Consider the following 13,868-nt stretch of genomic DNA (forward strand, 5'->3'; position numbering starts at 1 on the left):
TACTGATTAATATTTTTGTGTGTCTGATGAATAGAAGAGCAAAAATGGACAACACCGTTCAGGTCCAATTTTTCGGGAGAGTCAACTTCAGTGCCATTTTTTAAATTATTAAAATAAAAAAAAAAAAATTTTCCATTTTTGTATGTAAAAGAAGTTAGATAAAAAGCCTAAACAACTTAAATACCTTTTTTAATTTTTTTATTTAAAAAAAAATTATTGAAAATACCCTACCGGGGCCACTTAATCGCTTGTGCTAGGAATAAAATATGCTAAAAGTTCTAATAGGTTGCCGTTATACGGAAGCAACTGTCAAAAAGTTTTAATAAAGTGTAGCAAAACCAAGATTTTTTGTTGCATATAGACGGGAAATAGTATTTCATGACTGGCATCATCATAATTTCCCTAAGTGTATCCATGTATGTATGTCCACACAAGTATTGGCACGCCCCTGTCAGCTGTGATAAAGAGCGCACTTGAATTCGGTTTTACCGGGCATTGCGTTTCACGTCGCTAATATGATACAAAGAAAGCTCCGCTATTAGCAGTAGTACTTCTTATCCTTCCTTAAAATAAAAGTTTGTTTTATGTCATATTAACCTTCGTGTTTATTTCATACTCGGAAAAATCCTAAAAATAATAATGTTTACAATTTTTTCATTTTCTGGTAGTGACTGCAAAATATTACTTTGAAAATGCGAAAAAATGCTTAACGTTGATTTTTATCTTAGAATCGAATAAAGCATAAAAAGTGGCAAAAATTAAAAAAAAAAGAAAAATTATTGGTTAATAAGAAGCACCCTAATATATGAAGGCTAATATTTTACAAGTTTTTATTTCTTAATTAACTCTCAACCATCATTACAATAATTAAAGCTCGGTCTGAATGTAAGAAAGTATAGAAACTCGAAAGCAGTCACTAAGCTAAAACCCATAATTAATCCTAAAAGTCCACCGAAAGAAGCTGAAATGGGAGACAAATAAAAAATTTAATTAATCATAATTCAGTTAATTATTGTAAAAATTATTAAAATAAGTTGCAGAGTTGCATAAAAGCTACTTTCGAACATCAACAGATTTTCAAGGCTTTTGAGTCCTTTCTGTGAATGCTCGATATCTTGCGCAAATCTTTTAAGAAATTATCATTAAATATTTACCCAGGGATGACAGCCAGTCTTGGAATATATCCTTGCGATAGCGTTTAGACATCAAATCGTTGAAGAAAACGTGTAAGATTATTTGCTCATTAGCACTGACGGATTTGCTGCGGAAGAATATCAAAAATGTTTAGCTGTTGAATTGTGCTTACTATTCTAAAATATTATGGAGGTTGAATTAGTTTTAAAGGTTTTTTTCGAAGATTTGGGGCTTTATTGTGAAAAAACGGTACAAAATATTTTATTCGAAGTATTGACCATCGCTAGCTACAACTTTCGCCCATCTTTCGGGCAATTTCCGGATGCCGTTTCTCCAAAATTCTGGCCGCTGCTTGGCTATCCATGACTCAACCCATATTTTGGTAGCCTCGTACGAGGAGAACCGCTGGTCCGCCAAATCGAGACTCATATGCCGGAACAAATGATAATCGGAGGGAGCTATGTCTGGACTATACGGCGGGTGGGGTAACACTTCCCAACCAAGCGTTCCAAGGTATTTTTTGACAGGTTGAGCAACATGCGGCCGAGCGTTGTCATGTTGCAAAATAACCTTGTCGTGCCTTTTTACCGTTTCCGGCCGTTTTTCTTTCAATGCCCGGCTTAAACGCATCAATTGCAGTCGGTAACGATCCCCCGTGATTGTTTCGCCCGGTTGGAGCAGCTCAAAATATACGACGCCGACCTGATCCCACCAAATGCAGAGCATGATTTTCTTGCCGTGAATATTCTGCTTAGCCGTCGACGTTGATGCGTGGCCGGGCAAACTCCATGATTTTTTGCGTTTTGGGTTATCGTAGTGGATCCATTTTTCGTCGCCAGTCACCACCCGATGCAAAAAACCCTTCCGATTTTGTCGCTCGATCAGCAGTTCGCACGTAAAAAATCGCCGTTCGACGTCGCGCAGCTTCAACTCGTACGGGACTCAATGTCCTTGCTTTTGGATCATTCCCATCGCTTTTAGACGCTTGCAAACGGTTGATTTATCAACGCCCAATGATTCAGCAAGCTCTTCTTGGGTTTGGCACGAGTCCTCGTTTTTTGGGCTGGCCAAGACGCTCCTTGTCTTCGGTGTGAAAATCACCACTTTTGAATAGTCGAAACCAGTACTCACATGTTGAAATCGACGGAGTATGGTCTGGGTAGGCCTCCTGCAGCAATTCACGGGCTTGGGCTGTATTTTTTTTTTTTCAAATTGAAGCAGAAAAGCAAAGCTTTCCGCAAATTGCGTTTCGACGGCACGAAAGTTGACATACTCGGAGCACGAAAACACTGCGTTGTTTATACTTCAGCGAAATGACAGATACTGATAAACAAAGCCTAGGGATGAGGCTTTGTCATGAATATATATTCAGTATTGCCAACGCGATAAAGTGATAAATAGCGCCATCTGTGTGTTACCTTTAAAACTAATTCAACCTCCTATATTTATATACATTTTTGTGATTATGATGTGAAATAAATATAAATATAAAATATCAGAAATAGCTAATAAAGGTACCAGAAATGTCGGTTTTTATTATTATTATTTATTACTTTCACGCCGTATCGAGGACTTTTAGCGCTACAACAAAAGATTTTCATTGCTGCCGATTCCTCTCTAAAGCCTTTGGCTGGTTCCATGTTTAGAGAGCTGTCAACTTCTTGGAATTCAGATTGAATAGCTCCGCGCCAAGAACCCTCAGCTGGTCTAAAAGGTTACAATAATATTCAGAATTTATAGTTTTACCAGTTTGCAAGTAATCGACAAACAAAATTTCTTTCGTATCCCAAAAAACGGGTGCTAGCACCTTCTTGCCCGATTCGTTTCGGAGTCAAAGAATCAAGTTCACACCATTCTTTAGTGCCTTGTTTTAATTTAGGATCATGGCGATAGACCCAAGTCTCATCTGCAGTGATGAACAAAATCCACTTTATTATTTCGAAAACGCTCTAAATGTTGCTAAGAAAGTCACATTCTATTGTGTTTTTGTTCCATTCCAGCTTTCTGAAACCCCATACTTTAGCCAAAATATTGCTTATACTACCCCATGAGATGCCTAGAGCTTCTATTAAATCTCTTTCAGTCACTCCACGACTTCTTATATTTTTTCTACGATTCTTGTAGCTGTTGCTGTTATTGGACGTCCTTGACAAAGCGTCTTTTTACTGCACTATTTGATCGCAAGAAGTCTTTATAAATTTTCAACAATCCTTCATAAATTTCCTTTGCTTTTAAACCTTGCAAAAATAAAAGTTCAATCACTCCACGAACTTGATTTTTCCATTGTAGAAAATACTGTGACACGTCGATACTAAATGGCTTGTAAACATAGAATAAGTTGACAGATTGAGATGAAACTTCACATACGTTCGTATGACGTTATTTTCTCATACCCTTGGCAGTGATAAGTGCCCTGTATGTTGTTAAGAGAACATCCCAACTTCAACACCCTTTCCGCTAAAAATATACGTATTGCCCTCTAAATGAAGCACTTCATTCGTTTCGCATTTTTTACGCGCTTAACACAACGCAAAAGTTTTCTTACACTCAAATAAACTTTCCCAAACTGGTTTCATTACTTAGTTAAATTTATTTTTTTATTTCAAATTATTTCTTAACATAATTTTACTTACTTTTCACGCCGTCTAGCAGAAATCAATTTCGAATCTAGTTGTCCCATAGTTATTTCTGAGGGATAGTTATTAAACTCACAATCCGGCAAGCAGCCACATGGAAATCCGTCAGTTTTTTGCATAACCGTTAGTGTTTTATTGTTTGTAGGTAAAGCCAATGAGAAAATATCTGAAATTTAATCGTATGTATGTTTTATTGCTTAGAGCATTCTAATAAAATTGCAAAAACAAAAAAAAAACTCTATCGATTGAGCATTTAAATACATTTTGTACTGCAAAAAATTGTTAATTTTTTTAATTATTGGTCAACGAGGTGCTGACACGAATATACAGCCTATCCCACTTAACTGTCAACCTCATCTTCAGGCGGTACTACTTGGCTGAGCAAGTGAGGCTCTAACCACTGAGCACAGGCGGCATAACCTACACAGAGGAAATGCTGCCCCATTCAGAAAACTGGAGGATCTGCACCGGTATCGAGTAAAGTAGGTTAATTAGCTGTTTACCTTAAACTCTTTAGTTTACTGAAACCACAACACATAATAGAAACCAAACGGATTCTGCGCCTTAGCTGAAATGAAGTTAAGGGATTGCAGCAAAACAGACCCGAATGGCAGAAGTTAGGTGTGACCCTATACTCCAGCTTGAAACCTTAGGAATTGATGATGAATTGAAATAAAGGCCTTTCTGATTTGTTCGTATTGCAGCTCAAAGTTTTCTCGTTGTAAAGGGTGATCAGATTGGAGGTACTCTTTCTAATAGGGTTTTTCTGACAGATCACGCGTGACCAGTGTCAAACTAAATATATAATTTTTTTAGTACTCGTTGACATTTCATCATGGAAAGACTTACGCCTCAGCAACTTTTAAAAATCGTGCAATTATATATATTTCGAAAATCGACGCTTTGTGCAAAGTGTTCAGACCAACTTATGGTACTTAGCGATGAGTTTCATTTTTGGCTTAATCGATTGAGGCATTGGAAGCCAATATTACTTAAGTTATTCACGAGATACCGACTGAAGTCCTACAGCGAGTCATACAAAATTAGTGTTTACGGATGGCCGAATTACGGCCCAGTTGCGGACAACATTTGAAAGGGATTATCTTTAAAAAATAAATTTAATTTCGGTCCAATTTCTGTAATTGAGGTGCAAAACTCGAATTTTATGTTGTTATGTAAAAATGAAAGTCACTAAGGAAATCCAAGTTGGCGTTAAAAATCTTAACCTAGGATGACCTTCGGAAAAATGTGAAGTATACATATTAGGGCGGGTCGATTTAAAAATCGCTCATTGCTCTGTGAAAATCGTATTCTAGGGATCAAAATAAGAAACTTTGCCGAAGGAACCATACGTCTAAAACGAATTCTGATGTCCCCCAATTTGGGTCGAACGAAAAATCCCACTTTGACCCATTTAGAGTGCTCCAATCGAGTCCAAATGTATGACCGACCCCCACTAACTTTGGACGGCCGATCCACCCATGCCAGTGGCACACCCCCTGGAACTCCCCTGGGGGGTTCCCCATACAATCATTTCAAAATATCACCATTTTTGGCCTTTACATGAGAAAAGAAACTAAAAAGTTCGACCCAAATTGGGGGACATCAGAATTCGTTTTAGACGTATGGTTCCTTCGGCAAAGTTTCTTATTTTGATCCCTAGAATATGATTTTCACAGAACAATGGGCGATTTTTTTGCCTCCCCACAAATCGACCCGGCCTAATACATATGTTCCACTCAGTAGTGATGCAGCTGAACTTAAGTCTACGGCTACCTGACCACTGAAGCGTATTTCACTCGTATCTCACTCGTCTGTTGCAGTACAACCGTTCACTATCTATTCTGACGGTCAAGATGCCATAAAATCTCTACAGGGCAATAATACTTATTTCAGAGTAGCAATTGAATGTATAGCTTTTCTTAATGAGCTGGCTAAACAGAGCATCACGAAAATTGTTTGGGTTTCTGGTTACAGAGACGTTTCTGTAAATTTCATTGTAGGTGAGCTGGCTAGGAGAGAAACTAATCTGAAATCAGTCGATTCTACCCAATATGCGGGCGCCGTAGCCGAATGGATTGGTACGTAACTACCATTCGGAATTCACAAAGAGAACGTTGGTTCGAATCTCGGTGAAACACCAAAATTAAGAAAAACATTTTTCTAATAGCGGTCGCCCCTCGGCAGGCAATGACAAACCTCCGATAGTATTTCTGCCATGAAAAAGCTCCTCATAAAAATATCTGCCGTTCGGAGTCGGCTTGAAACTGTAGGTCTCTCCATTTGTGGAACATCAAGACGCACACCACAAATAGGAGGAGGAGCTCCGCCAAACACCCAAAACGAGTGTACGCGCCAATTATAAATAATAAAAGTTCTAGATCAGGTCGGTCAACATCGCGCAAACCAACTGTAGGTGAATCACGGAGCCCACTTGTGAGATAACTATAAAGGGAGATGGAGATGGCATGGGCACAGAACTAAGTTTCTCTTAAATTTAGACGCACCTTCCATTTTAGTACCGGGGTTGGTATCATCACCAGGAATTGGCTAATGGGAGCACATGGGAAACGTTTGAAGTTTCCTTCAGATGGCCGCTCTCGCCAGAACGTAATATCGCTGTCTAAGCTCTTACTTCATTGGATAGCTAGCAGACTTGGAATGTCAGCCATACACAGTATTTGATCGTTTATCCGAGACTTGCCCCCAAATTAGTGGTATCCCAATGAGGGGAGGGTCTTTTCAAAACTATTTAACTGAGATACGCAACTCAAAATTCTATTACATTAACTCCTTCTTACCTCTCGTCTTCACAACACATTGCATTTCATTCAAGTCACAGGTTGAAAAGCTGCCATTATTCGGCAAATCCAAAGGTATGCATCCACAACGATTATAGAGAATAGTTGTACGACACTCGGACATGCAATTGACGAATGAATAACGTTGCATCCAAGACAACTCCCTTTCGTCGGAAAATAAACAACCACGCATTTTGACATCAATTTTTCTAATATCATTCGTCGCATATGTCGATTCGGGATTTATGCGCACGAAAGTTTCATGCCCGGAACTAACAACTTTTGAATCAGAATTTTCGTCGGGAAAATTGTACGCATCATGAATTAGCAGACGAAAGCCATAACTGCTCAGATAAGTGCCGAAATAGTCACTTGCCATGGGATTGAGTACAACAGAGAGGCCGGTGGCATAGCCGCAGCCAGTAACACGATATGGACGCTTCGGAATTTGATAAGCGATTTTTCTGAAACGAAATACGAATATGAAAATGAAAAATGAAAATTATGTTGAAATGAAAAATAGAGAAAGATGAAAAAAAGTGTGCCGTTATATGAGTAGGAAATACTTACCTTGGAAAGTTATTGGTTGCCCGCGCATAATAGTTAAATGAGCAGCAGACACCCTCTATGGCTTTAACGGGCTGAAAGACACTGTCACAACGCATACTAGTGGCCTTCCATATACATTTCGACATCATTTCCATACAATCGGGTTTCAGTTGTTCAGTTAATTGCGACATAGTGATATTGTTAATGGTAAGAATATCTTTGAAAATGCGCAGATCTTCTTTTGAGTGATTTAAGGCAAAGTTGAAGAACATTGTTAAGCGAAAAAGACTTAAAAGTTTCTCTTCAGACACGGTTGAGGGACGTTTACTGAAAATTGAGCAAGGAATGAGTGTAAAAGATAAATCCATAGAGTATATGTGTACTTATTAGGTGGGTCGTTTGAAAAATCGCTCATTGCTCTGTGAAAATCGTATTCTAGGGATCAAAATAAGAAACTTTGCCGAAGGAACCATACCTCTAAAACGAATTCTGATGTCCCCCAATTTGGGTCGAACGAAAAATCCCACTTTGACCCATTTAGAGTACTCCAATCGAGTCCAAATGTATGACCGACCCCCACTAACTTTGGACGGCCGATCCACCCATGCCAGTGGCGAGCCCCCTAGAACTCTCTTGGGGGGTTCCCCATACAATCATTTCAAAATATCACCATTTTTGGCCTTTACATGAGAAAAGAAACTAAAAAGTTCGACCCAAATTGGAGGACATCAGAATACGTTTTAGAGGTGTGGTTCCTTCGGCAAAGTTTCTTATTTTGATCCCTAGAATAGGATCTTCACAGAGCAATGGGCGATTTTTTTGCCTCCCCACCAATCGACCCGGCCTAGTACTTATGCATACAGTCTGCCTACAAAGAAGAGAAAGAATAAGCGAATGTGAGTAGACGGCATTTATTGATGTTGCTCGGAAAGCGCCACCTTCTATATTCTCTATATCGTGCATATCTCAGATGTAAGAAATAAACTTATACCAAAATACCTAAAACTCAAATTGTAGTGGATTCCAGAAAAAAAAAATCTCCCACCAAGCTGCCAAACATATACATACTCGTACATAAATGACTTATTTCTAACTGTACAATTTCAATATGGTCTGATATATTAATACATTTCATATAATTATGTACTTTAATCACATTGTCAAATATAGGGAATAGGAATTTTTACAATCAGGGTTTATAAGGGTGTATGGATGATTACATTGAGACCATTCAACCTTTTTCAAGTGGGGAGAATGGAGGTTGATACATAGTTTCAAAGATGTCATTCGAGGAGAATGTGTCGAAAGTGATGGACGGGTTGGAATACGTATATTTGGCTGCTGCATCAGCTTTTACATTTCCAGAGATGCCTATGTGGCTAGGTGTCTATAGAAGCTTTATTTTGTGAGGATATTTTATTAATTTAGCCCTCATTCGACAAACGATGCGATTACCATTAAATATATTTTTTAGCGCTAGACAGACTGACAAGCTATCTGTACATATTAAGAATTTGACCTTATTATTTGTTGCATACTCTAACGCTTGGAGGATAGCCAATGCCTCGGCAGAAAAAAATATAGCTGTTCGGAGTCAGCCAATCGTTATTAGGCTAAAAGTTGTACTATGGTTAGTACGTGAACCATCGGTGAAAATCGTTACCCAACCCATTAGGAACTGCGAATGAATTATTTCCATAAAACGTTGTATAAAAACTACCGCATTTGTGTTAAGTTTACGGAGAGCATAAAGGTCTACATTTATTGATGCAGGAAGGAGTTTTCAGGGACACTGACTACTAAATTTCGAGCAAGATGCCGGTAAAGAAATACCGAGTTTGTTGCAGTTGTAGATGCAACGACGGATGACCGACCAAATTTTGAAAGACCGATTATGCCGAGAAGCGGATTTAAATGTGTTGAAAAAAAGTTTATTTGTAGTACAGTAGGTTCTGTTTTTATGCGGTAGATACGTTCCGCAAGAAACAGCATAAAAAAAGCTACTAGTTCTATAGTAAAACTATAAATACGTTTCAAAAGTGCTAAACCCGCATAAATCTGAAGTAATGTAATAAAATCGCATAAAAAAGGGCACTAGTCCCATATTATAACTATAGATACGTTCCATAGACCGCATGAATCTGAAATAATTAAATAAAATCGCATAAACAAAATATTGTATTTTTGAAAATTATATCTTTATTTAAGAAACGTCAGAATCGAAAAATAAATTTAAGTCAGAAATAAAATCAGACAATACCCACATGTTGCGCGTTCGTTTAGGATTTGGCGTAAAATCACTTTCGTCACTTGAGGAAATGTACACTTCTGATCTAGATACATAGTTATGCAGGCGGTTCCATACTTGTAGGGTTAGCATTTCTGATGTAATCTGTGATGAGTTTTTGCTTAGCTGGCTTAGAATCTTGTTTATATGTACAATTCCCGATAGGTCGACATGCATTTTGTAATTTAAAAAAAACCGCACTATTTCAAAACCGCATAAAAAAAAGCCGCATAAAAACAGAACCTACTGTACTTGAAAATTTGGCTATAATTTTAAGAGTGATTATTTGATATCTTTCAGATGGAAGACCAGCTTCAGCTAAAATACACTTGATAGGAGACGTTGGGAAGGCGTTAAGGCTACGCCTGACCGCTGAATGATAAGGGGCATTGAGAAGGCTTAGATGCTGTTTGGCACACCAGCCGTAAATGGGTAGACAGAAATCGATTTTAAATAATACGAGGGATCGGGTAATGGTGATAAGTGTGTTTTGATGTAGATGTCTTGATGTCAAATATTTAATAATATTCAGCCTGGTAAAAAGGTTAGTTCTTAATGTGGAACAGTGGGGTTTAAAAGTGTACTTATCATCAAAAATTGCACTAAGTATTTTAAGATTGGCCACGTTCTCTAATGGCGAATTGTTTACGCTAAGATTTATACGTTGACAATTATGCTTTCGGTATATATGTATATTTCCCCCAAACATTCATATAATTTAGCAAGTTGATGAAATTCCTTTCGACTGTTGAAGGACCTTTGGACTTAGTATAAAAAATAGCATTTCAGCATAAATACGGAAGTTAATTGATTTGAATTTACTTGATATTTTATTTAGCTTTTCAGAGGTATTGTAAAGAGTGCAACCGATAGTGGTGAGCCTTGTGGAAGTCCATTTTCAAGGGAAAAGGGGTATAAAAATTCGCCAATAACTTTGACTTGAAATTTACGTCCAGATAAAAAAGATTTTACAAAATTATATAGCTTTGGTCCTATACACCAAGTGGAAAATTGCTCTAAAACAACAGGAGCTCCGATACCGTCGAAAGCCTTTTCGAAATCGGTGGATAAAATAGTAATGTGGTTCTTGCTTGAAAGTGCATCAGTAATAAAATGTGAACAGGGAGTAGACAGTCCAGAACACCACGTTTTCTTTTAAAGGCTACTTGGTTATAGCTAATAAGGGTGTTTTTAGAGATAAACCAAATTAGACGTTGTGTTTGCATTTTTTCAAATATTTTTCCAAGACATGAAAGAAGGAAAATAGGTCTATAGCTATTAATAAGTTCTGTTGGCTTATTTGGCTTCGGAATCGGAAGGGCAGAATCGGCTAACCGGGAATGGGGATAGAGGAATTGGAAGGAAGTAAAAGAAAGAGAGTGGACAGGATTAAGGACTATTGGGCAGTTGGTTGAAGCAGCCCGAAGCAGAGACAATTACCATAATATATCACGGCAGTCGGTTCTACGTTACCGAAACGACCCGGATTTATATCCGGCCAAGTATTGTCACTCCAGCAGCATTCCCCGTATGTAAGAATGGGAATGTTTATGCTGCTACAACAACAACAACAACCATAATATATATCTAATATGCGGCCTCGGTAGTCTAGCATAAGTTCACTAGCCTGCCATCACAGAAGATGTGGGTTCGAGTCCCACGGTCCTCGCACTTTTCCAAATTTATCTACTTTCTCTGTTTCTAAAAAAAAACTTATTCCTCAACCCCAAAAAAAAAACCTTATCCTTTACATCCTTACTCCCGCACAATAGTCAGCGCATTATTTGCATTGTGGCTGCTAAAAGAAGCAAAAACAAAGAAAAACACACAGTTACACATTGCATCAAGCGGCGTCAGCAAGCAGGCAGCCGCAGTAATAGCGGAGACACACCACTTTGGCGAAGTCCTCAACCATCTGTACGATCCTTCTACCAGAAAAATTTGACACACAGATGACGCTCCAAGCAGTAAGAAGGCAATTTGCCTAAGCAACGACAGGTGGGCATTACCACTACTTAGGACTGATAGCGGCAGGCTGAGCACGTACCCTGTCAGAAATCAAATAGATTAACGAAACCAAGACAAGTCTTGTCGAGGTCCTATGCTCCCGAGAGGAATGAACAAGGAAAAAAATCTAATATTTTATAGTTTTGTTAAATGTAAAAAAGAAGATAGAACTATTTATCATTTTTATTTATTTTATATTTTGTATTAAAATTAATGAACAATTTATTACTGTGATGTAAGCGATCACAGTATTCTGTATTAAGAATTTGCAAATAAAAAAGAAGATATTAATACAGAGGTACTATGAAATATATATCTTATATATAAAATAAAGTCAACTTTTTGTGTGTGTTCGCTAACCGGCCGTGTATTGAAGATGGTTTCCGTATAGTTTGGATACCTATTGGTGGATAGGGTTCGAGATATAGGTCAAAACGTGGACCCGGGTAACCGTCGGATGTGTATGTACAATATGGGTATCAAATGGAAGCTGTTGGTGAATGCTTTAGTTCAGAGTATTTTTCATGCCGCTCCGTTACTAGGGTCTCGAGATAGATACCAAAACGTGGACCCTAGAATGTGTTTGTACAATATGGATATCAAATTGAAGCTGTTGGTAAATGCTTTAGTGCCGCTCCGTGACTAGGGTCTCGAGGTGTAGGTCAAAACGTGGACCCGGGTAACCTTTGGTTGTGTATGTGCAATATGGGTATCAAATGAAAGCTGTTGATAAGTGCTTTAATACGGGGTAATTTTCATACCTTTTGATGACTAGGGTCTCGAAATATATGTCAAAACGTCAACCCGCCGTGTCTTTGCACCGAAGTAAACCAAACTTACACACATTGTTAAGTAAGTATTGAAAATGGGTTTCGCAAAGTTTGGTTGTAATTCGGAACACTGGCAACGCGTACAGCGTTCTTTTGAACCAGCCATAATGTCGTTTACTTTTTTAACGCTTGGGGCGGAACTGAACTGTCAAATTGACAGTGTGAGTTACAATGTGTTAATATTTCTTTCTGATTTGGATGCCATAAGGAGAAGACGTAAGAGCAAAGTGTAAACATTTTTTGTGAATTTTTTTGGAGTGGATTTTGGAACAGTGAATAATTTCTTACGAAATTTGAGATTTTAATGTGAAATCCGAACGTTCAAATGAAATTATGTGTTCGTGGAAAAAAATTTTTTTTCGTTTTTTTTTTTTTTGAAAAATATAAATGGATAATGGTTAAAAAAGCTCCAATGCTTAATAAAACATATAAATTGAAATGAAAAATTCATGGATGATCAGGAAAAAAGACGATTGTTTCTTAGTTATTCATTTGCGTTGATTTGAAATTTAAAAACAATCTTCTGTTTTCCTGATTTTCAATTTATATTTTATATTTACTCAAAAACAAATAGAAAATCAAAAAATATTGTTTATGCCAAAGCGCTTGAATAAAGAATAAAGAAATAAATAATATGAAAACCATATCTTTTCTGTTCTAAGCCATAACTATTCTATTTTAGTGTTCCCAGCGAAGCGGGCCGCTATTAGAAAAAACTTTTTCTTAATTTTGATCTTTCACCGAGATTCGAACCGACGTTCTCTCTCTGAATTCCGAATGATAGTGACGCACCAACCCATTCGGCTACGGCGGCCGCTAGAGGTACTATAAGTATTGTATATATAACGTAATTATAACGTATAATATATGAATACGTATAACAAAGTTAAGGCCTAGTTGATATAACTTCATCTAAAGTAGCTTTAGGATTAATTTTCATAAGCTAATTTGTCCTAAATAAATAAATGTATAAAGGAATATGTAAAAAATATTAAATGCATATTTTCATCTTAAATTTTCCACTTACAGTATTTTAGCCAAAATCAATGCTTTCATCTTGGATATCTTATTGAAATTGCAAATGGTTACTGCCGGAAATGGTATATTCCAAGTGGGATAATGCGCACTCTCAATCACCGTCACGGTCGGGTTCTCTCGATTCGAAAACCATGAAACAGTCACCAAAACAATCGAGATGATAATCGATACAATAACAGTGGCTATCCAAAAGCGACGCTCATTCGCCGTGGAACCTTTGAGGGTGACATAATTGAAGCCATGCAGCGATGTGCTATTGCAGTAATTGCGGAGATTTTCTGCAAACCAATGGCGTACGGCCGAAAAGACGGCCAACTGGCGGAGGCGTGACACTTTGCGTTTTCGTTCCTTAGTGTGATTATTTTTGGGCGTGGCTTCACGTGATTCAACCAGTTTTTTATGCTTTAAATAGTGTTGTTGTATATCAAAAATACGAGTATGCTGCTGACTGAATAATGAACGCTTGAAAGCGGACATTTTTTTTCAATTTAATAAAATATTTATAGAATGAGACAGATTTTGACTGCAATGCGCGCCGGTGTAATGATAACTGAATTGGCGGCATAACAAATCTTTTATTTTCTCG

General features: G+C 37.6%; 1 protein-coding gene across 1 annotated transcript; it reads right to left on the reverse strand.

Annotated features, from left to right (window-relative positions):
- Positions 1-848: 848 nt before the first annotated feature.
- Positions 849-13,759, reverse strand: LOC129248770 (pickpocket protein 11-like). Its single transcript, XM_054888386.1, has 6 exons — positions 13,272-13,759; positions 7,142-7,447; positions 6,572-7,035; positions 3,768-3,936; positions 1,155-1,261; positions 849-961 (listed from the first exon to the last, which is right to left on the reverse strand). The coding sequence occupies exons 1-6, from the start codon at positions 13,757-13,759 to the stop codon at positions 849-851; spliced, it is 1,647 nt and encodes a 548-aa protein (XP_054744361.1).
- Between the last annotated feature and the right edge of the window lie 109 nt (positions 13,760-13,868).

Source organism: Anastrepha obliqua, chromosome 5 (genome assembly GCF_027943255.1).
Source record: "Anastrepha obliqua isolate idAnaObli1 chromosome 5, idAnaObli1_1.0, whole genome shotgun sequence".
Lineage (NCBI taxonomy): Eukaryota > Metazoa > Arthropoda > Insecta > Diptera > Tephritidae > Anastrepha > Anastrepha obliqua.

Coding starts and splice junctions, on each gene's coding strand:
- LOC129248770 (XM_054888386.1), bottom strand. CDS start 13,759: ATGTCCGCTTTCAAGCGTTCATTATTCAGTCAGCAGCATACTCGTATT. Junction 1,262..3,767: donor TCTGCTAGACGGCGTGAAAA/GTAAGTAAAATT, acceptor ATTCTTCCGCAG/CAAATCCGTCAGTGCTAATG. Junction 962..1,154: donor AGACTGGCTGTCATCCCTGG/GTAAATATTTAA, acceptor CTCCCATTTCAG/CTTCTTTCGGTGGACTTTTA.